This window comes from Xyrauchen texanus, chromosome 13 (assembly GCF_025860055.1).
Source record: "Xyrauchen texanus isolate HMW12.3.18 chromosome 13, RBS_HiC_50CHRs, whole genome shotgun sequence".
NCBI classification, from domain to species: domain Eukaryota; kingdom Metazoa; phylum Chordata; class Actinopteri; order Cypriniformes; family Catostomidae; genus Xyrauchen; species Xyrauchen texanus.
The window spans coordinates 45,304,170-45,316,373 of record NC_068288.1 but is presented as its reverse complement, the minus strand read 5'-3'; the positions used below and the strand labels follow the sequence as shown (position 1 = coordinate 45,316,373).

General features: G+C 40.1%; 1 protein-coding gene across 1 annotated transcript in view; it reads right to left on the bottom strand.

The window, feature by feature from the left end:
- The window catches only part of LOC127653911 (cadherin-22-like), a 99,317-nt gene that overhangs the window by 22,243 nt on the left and 64,870 nt on the right, over positions 1-12,204 (bottom strand). The window contains exon 9 of the mRNA XM_052140761.1: positions 1-108. This exon is cut by the window's left edge and continues 10 nt beyond it. Within this exon, the coding sequence (XP_051996721.1) occupies positions 1-108 (108 nt within the window). The remainder of the gene's footprint in view (positions 109-12,204) is intronic.

Sequence of the window (12,204 nt, the reverse complement as noted above, 5' to 3'; positions counted from 1 at the left end):
CCAAAGTGTAAAATGTCGGTTGTTGGAGGCTTCGGGTGCCAGCGTGAAAAAGAATCGATGTCCAGACTGCGGCTCGTCCCGGTCGACAACGCTGATGGTGTGAATGAGCTGCGGACAGAGATGGAAGAATTAAAATTATCGATTCTTTCAAAGACAATCATAAGTCCATAAAGAACTCATGAATCAAAATATGATTTTATTTCTGGTCACAAATTGTATCAAGATTGAAGATGTATTTCTTATTGAATACTGATGGAGCAAAATCATGTGTGTGAAATAATGGAAAGATATTTTGATAAAAATTATATATATTTATATATATTAGGGCTGTTGATTTAACGTGTTAATACAGTGGGATTAATTTGACAAAAAATAATGCGTTAAAAAAAATTAACGCAATTAATGGCAATGCCCCCCCTGACCGTAATAAGGAAGATTCCTGAGAAATGCTTGTAGTACCACCTGTTTACTCCAGAGGGCAGTAAGTGAAACTACAGCTGTATGAGCAACACACAGTTTATACAGTGAACAAAACAACCCACAACACAAACATGAGTTACATTCTTGTGTTCAAAACACTTGATGGAGCTCAAATCTGAACTAAGAGATCTCAAGATGTGTTTAAATATTGAGTATTAAACTATATTTAACGTGACACAGTGACCTAATAATGTATGTTTATGACGCAACACACCCGAGACGCTACACAAGCATGTCTGATGCAGGTGTCCTTAAACAAGCCCTCATAATAAATCTCTGATTGATAAATTCACTTGTGTAATGGATTACTGTGAACTGTGTGTTAATGATTGATTTATGATCAATAATATGGTAATAAACAATACATTGTATTCTAAAGCCAATTTTGTCTTATCAATGATGACCTCTTCTGCTACAGGAATGTAAAGCATTTTAATTATCTGAATATTTATATATACGTATATATAAAAAAAAAATCACACACACACACACTCTCACACACCCACGCACTCTCATATACACAAACACACACACACAGAAACACTCTCACACACTCTCACACACACACACGCACACTCTCACGCACGCACACTCTCACACACGCACGCACACTCTCACACACGCACGCACACTCTCACACACGCACGCACTCTCATATACACAAACACACACACACACAAACACTCTCACACACTCTCACACACACTCTCACGCACGCACACTCTCACACACTCACGCACTCTCATATACACAAACACACACACACAGAAACACTCTCACACACTCTCACACACACTCTCACGCACGCACACTCTCACACACGCACGCACACTCTCACGCACGCACACTCTCACACACACTCTCACACACGCACACTCTCACACACACTCTCACACACACTCTCACACACGCACACTCTCACACACACTCTCACGCACGCACACTCTCACACACGCACGCACACTCTCACACACGCACGCACACTCTCACACACCCACGCACTCTCATATACACAAACACACACACACACAAACACTCTCACACACTCTCACACACACACGCACACTCTCACGCACGCACACACACACACGCACACTCTCACGCACGCACTCTCACACACACACACGCACACTCTCACGCACGCACACTCTCACACACGCACGCACACTCTCACACGCACGCATTCTCATACACGCACACACGTATGCACACGCACTCTCACACACACACAGTCTCACACACGCATGCACACATGCACACATGCACACGCACTCTCTCACACACACACACATGCACTCTCTCATGCACACACACACACACACACACCCCTGAGCTCAGGCTATTATGACACTCTTGGGTCAAAGTTGAGATGAGCTGCTGACATCATCTTTTGTGTGAAAATATTTAATGGAAAGCTATTTTGATTAAAATTATATACATATATATACATATATATATATATATATATATATAATTTTTGTTTTTTGGAGGGCTTGAGAGGGGACCTTTTACCCTTTACTTGGTTAAAGGGTACAAATTGTTGCAAATATGTCATCTTATGCATATACTTTTGAGACGGCAAGATGCTAACAATTTAAGATAACACTCATTCAAAATAAGCAAGTCACAATTCATAAGCGTTCATAACTTCCTGTTAATTTCAATCGCATTTGGCATTTCATAACATCTAAAGTATTCTATATACAAATGAACCATCATTGTGATTGGATCAGTCAACGTGAACCCACTGTGATCATTCTTCATAACAGATCTATTCACCCCACTTAAAAAAAATATATATAATTTAATGAGGGGGCTTCAGCCCCTGCAACAAAAAAACTGTGACTCTCTTAATAATAAAATACTGTCGTTTCAGAGCATGCCGAGAAAACACTAAAGAACTTTGTCTCATGTCTGAGAGCAACAGTGCATCACACTGAGTGTGTGTGTGTGTGTGTGTGTGTGTGTGTTCCTTCTTTATGGACACCATGAGTGTTAATAAACCTGCTCTTTCACACTTATTTTTCTCTGCAAACTCTATTCAGGCTTTGAATTTTCAGGTCACTATTATTTCAGGATGACCAGAGCAACATTTTTCAGATGTGATGACTGACCCGCTGGTTAGTCCATTTATTTACTAATTATTCAGTCACATAAATTTTTTGATGTGCATCGTATATTTCTAATTAATTCAACAGGAGTATATTCTGTAAATGTGTTTGCATCATAGTTTATGTGCATTTCTTATCAAAAAAACATTTTTTTTTTTAATGTGCATTTGGTAGATTTTATTCGCATCTTGCCGTTTCCATCCAGCGTTTTTTATGTGATATCCCAAAATGCGCATCAAAATGTGTGTATGGAAACACAGCTACTGATAAATCTGTATTTGTAAAGGGATTAATAGAAAGCAGGAGGCAAGAACCGGCATGACAATATAAATAATAATTTAATATAAAACTTATCCAAAAAGACAAACACACACAGGTGTCGGACAGCTGTCCGTAAATCTCTCTCTCTGTCCCACTGTAGTCTCCAGTCGGCCTTTATCTGTCTCGAGGGCTAAGAGAACTCCACTACGGCGCATCCCTCCACAAAGGCTAATTAGCCTGATCAGGGGACAGGTGTGCAAAGTCACGACCCAGCCCCGCCCTCCACCCTGCCACATTCCTTCCTTGGGGAGGGGCGTGCCTTCCGCCCTGTCTGCCGGAAGGTCATCCCCGACTAACTGGATGAGGGAGGGGACAAGTGGAGTGTAATGGTGATTGTAAAAAGCGAGGGAAAGGCCAATACGCCATAGCTTGGTCCTCGGCTACTCCTTAACCCTCTAATTGCGCCTCCCTGGATGGATCAGAGGCAGTCCTCCGGCCCCTGGTGGACGGAACAAACCGCCGCATTTTTGGTGGACGGTAGAGGTCCCCCCCGCCGCTGACAGCGGTAACTGCTCCAGGCAGTTGGCTGGGAGCCCCTCCTCCCCTCGCAGTCCGCGGTCGTTCCTCCGCTTCCAGGTGGCCGGGCTCCTCCGTCCTATGGCGAATGGCCACGGCTGCTCCTTTGGGGTGGTTGGTAGCACCGATAACTCCACTACAGCGCATTCCTCCACAAGGGCTAATTAGCCGGATTAGGGGACGGGTGTGTGGAGTTACGACCCAGCCCCGCCCTCCGCCCTGCCACAGAATTTTATCTAATAAATGAATGTGATAATTTCAGGGATTCTTATTAGCTACATACATTTGCATTATTTTAAATGATAAGATTGTTGCTATTTAGAGTTTTGGGAGAAACTAAAATCAAAAGTGCAGAAATGTAATCAGAAGGTTGCTGGTTCGATCCCCACAGCCACCCATTGTGTCCTTGAGCAAGGCACTTAACTCCAGGTTGCTCCGTGGGGATTGTCCCTGTAATAAGTGCACTGTAAGTCGCTTTGGATGAAAGCACTTAAACTTTAGTGTACTTGTAACTCGTCCTGCACCATTCGTGCTATCCCCATTTTCTTCAAAAATTATAAAAATAATAGTATTTCTCTGATTATCCTTATTTGAAGTTGTAGTCATGGTAGTACGTTGCTCCTTTGCACATTAATGCCACTGCACTGAGCTCTCCGGTTCTAGCCGCTTTGATGAGTCACAACTTCTCCAATAAATCAAAACCGTAAGGTGGAGAAGTTGTTGTCGTGAAGCAAGTGTGGGTGTATTTGAGAGGGGCATTTTTTGAAATCTGGCCCAGTTGCCATCTTTTAGCGAGACAACAGATGGAATGCGATCAGAGGGGCGGGAGGAACAGAGAAACCCGCGGACGAGTGAGACAGAGAGTGGGCGGCACTTCAGACAATCCCGCTAGAATTCCCAATGTTCTCTCGCTGCTCATTTCTCATTACACGCTCATCAAAAGGCACACACGCCATTTATGTCCATTTTTAGGGGGGGTTAATTGGAAATCCAAAATGGCAATTAGAGGAGAGAGGAAGAAAACTAATAATTAAAATAATTTGCAAAGTGTTTTCCGCTCACACTGAAGTACGAATGAAGACATGTCTTGTACTAAGACACGGATTGGAAAATGAAAAGGAGGCACACACTCACAAACGCAATGTGAAAGCAAGGACAAACGTTTCTAAAGCGTGACTCAAAGGAGACCCCACACTAACAGTGATGTTTCCCCTTCAAAATGATTAAAGCTGGAGTTTCAGGAAGAGGCAAAGTGCTCGTCTTTAAGCGTCGATCCTGGGGGACGCAATCGGTTTGGCGGGATCTGCTTACTCTCCCCGGAGGCAAAATATACATTCTTAATATGTCTATTAATGCAAAAAACAGTCATATTTTTTAATAGAGGGGAAGAGGGTTTCAAAAATGATTTGACAGAATGACAAGATGCTTATTAGTGACTCTATATACATTTTTGCTAAATATGTTATTCATGCCTCCCGGTACAGTTTCCCGGTAAAACACTAGAGGCGCTACAGCAACTGTTTTATTCATTATCAAACAAATCATGACTTTAATGGCTGATTATGACTTTATAAATATACTTATTTCCCTCTCTATAACTCAGACCCTGCTATTTTATGATCTCAACACACTTTTACTCAAACGCATCTTTTGAAAATGATACATTTGAATGCTTGTATTCAGGGCTGGACTGGTAATCTGGCATACCGGGCATTTTCCCGGTGGGCCTATGCACTGGGGCCAATCAGGGGAGGACTGGCCATTGGGAAAACTGAGTGTGCCGGTGTATGTGGCGGAATGACCTGGCGCGTTATGTAGAATGGACCACAAAACGGTGCCACGATATGCAGAAAAGGACAGCGACCCGCCACCCCCACCCACCCCACTCAACAACTCTTGGCTCAACCACCCCCCCACACAACTCCCATACAATCAACTCTTGTCTCAACCCCCTGCCCCAACCACTCAACAACTTTGACTGCCTCTGAATGTCTGTCACACTAAAGTGGAAACATATTCCAGCACAGCTTTTGTAGCTCCTCACAATGCAAGTGAATGGGTGCCAACATTTTGACGTTCCAAAAAACACATAAAGGCAGCCTAAAAGTAATCCATACAACTTTAATGGATAAATCCATGACTTCTGAAGTGAAATGATAGGTATGTGTGAGAAACAGATCAATATTTATGTCATTTTTTGCTTGAAATTCTTCCTCCTGCCCAGTAAGGGGTGATATGCATGAAGAATATGAATCAACAAAAACACAAGGAGAAGAATGTAAAAGTGATCCGTTTCTCATTCACACCAATCATATCGCTTCTGAAGCTATAGATTTATCCACGGAAGACTTATTGGATTACTTCTATAATGACTTTATAGACTTTATAATGATTTTTGGAGATTCGAAATTTTGGCACCCATTCACTTGCACTGTATGGACCAAATGAGCTCAGAAATTCTTCTAAAAATCTTCATTTCAGTTCAACAGATGAAGGAATGTGCGGAGGCCGGAGACCTCCAAATGGGGCGGAATCTCCAAAAGAGTTACTCCCAAAGGGGGCGTGGTAACTTCAAAAGGGGTCTGCGCCTACTCCAAAATGGGGTGTAACTTCCACTCACGGTTAAGGTTAGGGAAAGGTTTAGTAAGGGACATTTCTATTGTTATTTTTTGTTCTTAAATGATTTTAAAATAAAATTTTATGCATCATGATTTTTGTGAATATGGCATTTAAAAAACATGTATATAAAGCATTTTAACCATTATGTACGGTCATTCAGAGTCAGAACTATACATTTTAAAATATTTATTTACTGTCTTGAGTCAAATCAAATCAAATGTGATGAAGTAATTTGCATTTTTAAAGTATTTAATTCATATAATTATACATAAAATTAGGGATTACCACATGGTTATTGAATACACAAACTTTTTTTTCATTGAACTTTCAGCAAAAACAGCTCCATCATAATGTATACCTTCATCGAACATATAATTACTCATATTGTGAGTAACATAAGATTTTGAACACAACTGTGGATAATAAAAAAAGCTACGACTTTTAGACCAACAAACAGAATTCCAAATCAATACAATACAGCCATGAGATGGCAAAATATGATTTCATACAACTTTTCTCATATGAAACAGAATTTCAACTTTTTATAACGACTTGAGAACAGGTTGGTGAAACTGTAATAGTGATGCTTGCCTTGGTACAGTGAGTTCAACCATCAAAATAATTCAATGCACAAAAGCAGTTTCTCAAGAAACTATTATAATTTTAATGCCAAGGGCAAAAACAATAACAGTCATCTGATTTTTCAGATTTGAGGGCAAAACTAATGCCTGAGGATGTTGTTTTGGGGGGGCTTTAGTGGGAGACGGATAGAGATAAAAAGTGAATGCGAGAGAGATTTTGAGAGAAAACCAACGTGTGGGAGTTTATTGAGTTGCAAACAGCTCCCACAAGCAAAATCATCTAATTAGATTTCCATCCAGCGGCCCCCTCATGACCCTTTAAGCTGCTTCAGTCTTGAAAAGTGAGAAGTGAAGCGGCTCCCAAACGTCTACAACGTTCTCCAGAGCTTTCCAAGACCAAAGGTCTACTCCAAGAGTCTGCTTCCCTCACACGGAGGAGTAGGACGTTGACCTCCGAGATGGAGCGGGAAGAGTCGAGAGGAAAAAAGTTTTAGGAAACTTAAATGTGCTTGAAAAGGGTATATTTACACTTTCTGCCGTGTCAGCGCTGGCAAAATGTGCTCATTGAATTTATCATGTATTCTGTCATGTTAACAGAAAACGTTCTCTGTCTGCTTTGCACTCAATATAATATGTTCAATTCCATATGTTTAATTAAGTATGAATCTATTCAATTTAATTGATGTAAATGAGGGATTGTGACTACTTTTTCTATTTAATCCTTGTACGTCAATTTAAAAAGTTACTCAGAGGTCCTTAAAAATACTGCCATAAAAATATTATATATTAAGAATATTTTCCACTTTCAATTGGTAAATTTTTTAACCAACATCAGTCCTGATCATAACTACCAAATATTCATTCATTTTAAGGATTTTAACCCTTTAAATGCTAGTTTGTTTACGTAATGCAACTGATGTTTTTTACACACACACACACACACACACACACGCACACGCACGCACACACACATGTTGTGTTTCCATGTTTTATGGGGACTTTCCATAGACATAATGGTTTTTATACTGTACAAACTTTATATTCTATCCCCTAAACCTAACCCTACCCCTAAACCTAACCCTCACAGAAAACTTTCTGCATTTTGACATTTTCAAAAAACATAATTTAGTATGATTTATAAACTGTTTTCCTCATGGGGACCGACAAAATGTCCCCACAAGGTCAAAAATTTCGGGTTTTACTATCCTTATGGGGACATTTGGTCCCCACAAAGTGATAAATACACGCTCTCACACACACACACACACACACACACACACACACACACACACACACACACACACACACACACACACACACACACACGCACTCAATTGGTCTGCAGTGCTCTATAATACATTAAACAGTAAATAGGGGAAAAGCTTGTATTTGCTCCATAGGCTAAACATGAGAAAAATGGCGCCATCCGGTGGAAAATATAAAAAATGTTAATTTTGAAGCCAGGGCTCCAGAATAAAAGTATAATATCATAGAATTCATGATTTTATGCTTTAATGGCACCGGGATCAAATATTGCAGTTTTAATGGGTTTCAATGGGGACATTTTTGTCCTGAAGGTCCCGAGTGTGAGTGTTGTGTGTACAGAGTGTATTATAGATGTGTTAGAGGAACTGCGGTCGAAATATCGAAATTCCCCCGAAAAATACACACCTAGTAAAAAGGTAACTATACAAATGTATTTATAATATAAAGGATTTGTAAAACAATCTACAGCTATAAATGCATAAAAATGTCCAGAATCGAAACATCCATATTTTATGTCTAAACGTACAAAACGGTACGTGTAAATGTTACATGCGATTAGCTATGAATAATAATGACATATGTCTGCATATGGAAAAGAGCAGCACCTTACATCTACACTATGGAAGAAAGAAAGTCATGTTAGTTTGGAGGGTGAGTAAATGATGACTGAATTTTCATTTTGAGTTGGCGTGAATTCAACACTGGTTGATTTGATTGTATAGTAATCTACTGTATATCTGTCACTATAGGAGTGCGAGACAATACATCTATACAGACATTATGTGTGAGTGTTTGAGGCTGTGACTGCCCCACACCCCCCCAAACATTAGTCATGTAGCCAGGACTGTCCCGAGGATAACTAAGCCCTTGTCATCCGTCACCGAAAGTCGCTTGGCGTTTCTTGATGTCTTGTGTGGAAATGACAGGCTTCTTGTCCCCGGGCTCTTCTTAGTATTTGCCTTACGCCCGGCCTTTCTCTAGACATGCGTCGCTATATGATATGTGTCTCTTTATATCTGATCAGACCCGTTTGCTCAAATACCACAGGGTTACGAGCAGAGTGCCACACATTGAAACCGTTTCACATGTCAGTCAGAACAAGGTTCAGGCATGTAGATGATGGCAGATAATGCAGAAGACTCTGAATGGAAGAGATTGTAGATCACAGACCTTTGGAGAGACGCAGAAAAATTATGTGAAAATGTTTTTTGGTTCATATGTGCCGAATTTATAGAAAGCTACAGTCATTATGGGTGGACTTAAACTACTGTGCAATTATTCTGATATTTACCATAATACTGAATGATTTCAGTATTCATGCATCGTGCTATTTACGATGGTTTAAGACTTTATCTTTCAATTCACGATTTGGGATGTTGAAATGTAATTTGAATTGGAAAAACATAAGATGAATTTACCTAATTGAATATTTAATATACCGAGTAAATTAGAGCATTATACAATTAAATACACATTTTTAAATGTAGCATTTTGAACATAAGTAATTATATAATTATCAATATTTAATCATATAAATAGCAATATAATTTTAGCCATATAAGCCATAATATCATGTGGTAATTCATACTGAAAAATCAAATGTATTATTAAAAGTGTGTAAATTGAATTAAGCATTGAAATTAATGAAGAATTGTGTAATTTGTAACTTCATTAAATTAATTAATTAGCTAAAAAAAAAAAAAATTACATTTTTAAATTGCATTTAAATTTTAAAACAAAAATGCACCAAATTAAATTGAATTAAATTAAATTGTCTAATCTAAAATAAAAATAAATAAATAAATATATATTTATTTTTATTTTAGATTAGACAATTTAATTCAATTTAATTTGGTGCATTTTTGTTTTAAAATTTAAATGCAATTTAAAAATTTAAATTGTGTATGTTGTGAATGGTGTATAGCAGTTATATTAATTTATTTAAATACATTTTTGTACAATTTATATGGAACTGCAGGGTACTTTAAAAGAATACCATGGCAGTACCTTGATACAAACAAATAAAAATATTTATTTTATAAATAAATAAAGTGTCACTTATTACACGGCTCTCGAAACTCGATTCTGATTGCTCAGTGGCACCATCTAGTGGTCATACATTTCTCAGTAACAACCGCACATCTGGGTATTGAGAGCCATCTTTCCTGCTCTTCGGATCACAGTGAGATCTGCACAATTAGCTAATAATAATAAAAAAGTAGTTTTGTAATATGCTGAATAATGTCAGATGGTAATTTTCATAGATAAATAAAAATAACCCAAACAGAATGCAAACTAAAGGTGGATTTCAGCTGTTCTGTGATTTCTTTCTTCTCACATAATTACAATTCAATGCAAATCAAATTTATGTCCATGTATTTATTTATTTGGTTAGTAACCGCGTAATAAGCGGGATAATGTACAGTCAGCTGGTTCTTATTGCAAATAAAACTACACTCACTATATAAACACTCGCAGATTTTCAGGTCTTTTATCAATAAATTCTGGGTTAGTTTGTCCATTTTTGTGGTGCCACCACATCTACCTGACAGTTAAATCTGCGTTAGCTCATAAACACTTTCTCCATCCATGTCTAACAACGATGTCAGATCGCTGGAAGGGAGTTGTGCCCTCTAAACCAAATCTGCTTATGAGCTGCTATCGGCTAAGTCCTTTTTTCACGTCTCTAGTCCTTTTCTCTGATTCATTCACCTTTAAATCACAAATAAATACGTTGTCATCCCTCAAATGGGATCAACCCGCATGCATTTAGCGGCTTAAGCTAATCTGATTTCACTGTTGTTCTGTCAGAAATGCGAGCTGTGACGCTAGCGAGCGCTAGTGCAGATGGAAAGGCGATGCTAGCATGGCATATGAACAAAGCTTGACAATTGGACTTGCAGTAGAGCACAGTATTGTGAAATGTTGTAAGCAGGCAGTTTTACTTTTAAGTTATGATTAGCATGTAGCTTGGGAAAATACAGTTTCAAAGTAGCTTCCCAAACAGTCACACACCAGGGCTGGACTGGGAAGAGAAAACCGGCCCGCTCGGTTCTCACGATGGCCAGTTCGCCCCTGATCAACTCCAAAGTGCGTCGGCCCACCGGGAAAATGCCCCGTATGCCAGATTACCAGTCCAGCCCTGCCACACACCATTTGTGCCAAAGACATGAATAAAGTCTTTGTACCTGGTGGATGATATAAAAGGTAAAAAAATCTCTTAGACTTACAATGAAGGAGGGACCCGAGCCATTCCTAGAGATTTGGCATAGGCTCTTTTGACATGGCCCAGTAACCAACCACCTAGCAACCAACAAAGACACCCTAGCGACAGCAAAGCAATGTGCTAAAATCCACAAAGCTGTTACTAAGCAAACGCAACAGCCTGAACTAGCGGCCTAAACTAAGAGTTAGACGTGGACACGAACAAGTTCTCTCTCACAATGACATAATAATTATAATATTAACACATTTATTTATTAGTTTCCAAAAATATCACAGAGAATAACATGTAAAATGCAGTTGCGTAATTTAGTAAAACAAGAGATATATGTCCTTGTATGGGGGGGCACAAGGGAAAGGAGGAGGCGAGAACTGGCTTAACAATATAAATAATATTTAATTAAATAAAAAGACAGGGCAGCTGCCCGTAATTCTCTCTCTCTCTCTGTCGCACTGCCATCTCCGGTCGGTCTTTATCCCTCTTGGAGGCTTAATTAGCCTGATTAGGGGCCGGGTGTGTACGATCACAACCCGGTCCCGCCCTCCACCCTGCCACATTCCTCCCTCGTTCTCTCAGGTCGGGGAACCCCTGGCATGACATACATGCTCCCCCTCTTTCCCCGGGCCTGTCTGCCGGCATTTCATCCCCGCCTTCCTGATTCTGAGAGGGGACAGGGGGAGGGAAACAACAATAATAATGAAAAAAAACAGGGTACTCACTGTAACAGGTAAGTACTCCCCCAAAAAAACACAGTAAAATTTAAAAGAGAGGGAAAGGCCAGCGTGGAGCGGCAGCGGGACAGAGAGTGAAGAGAGAGAGAGAAAAAAAACACTTACTCGCCGTTTCTCCAATACGCCATAGCTTGGTCCTCGGTTACTCCTCCACCCTTTAATGGACGACAGCTGTGCCTCGCCGGGCAGATCGGAGGCAGTCTTCTGGCCCCTGGTGGACGGAACGCCCCACTGCGTTCTCGGGGAACAGAATGGGTCTCCCCCGCCCCTGTCAGCGGTTCTCCCGCCCAAGGCGGTCGGCCGGGAGCCCCTCCACGTTCGCGGTCGGCGGTCATTATGACCCTGCCACGTTTAGC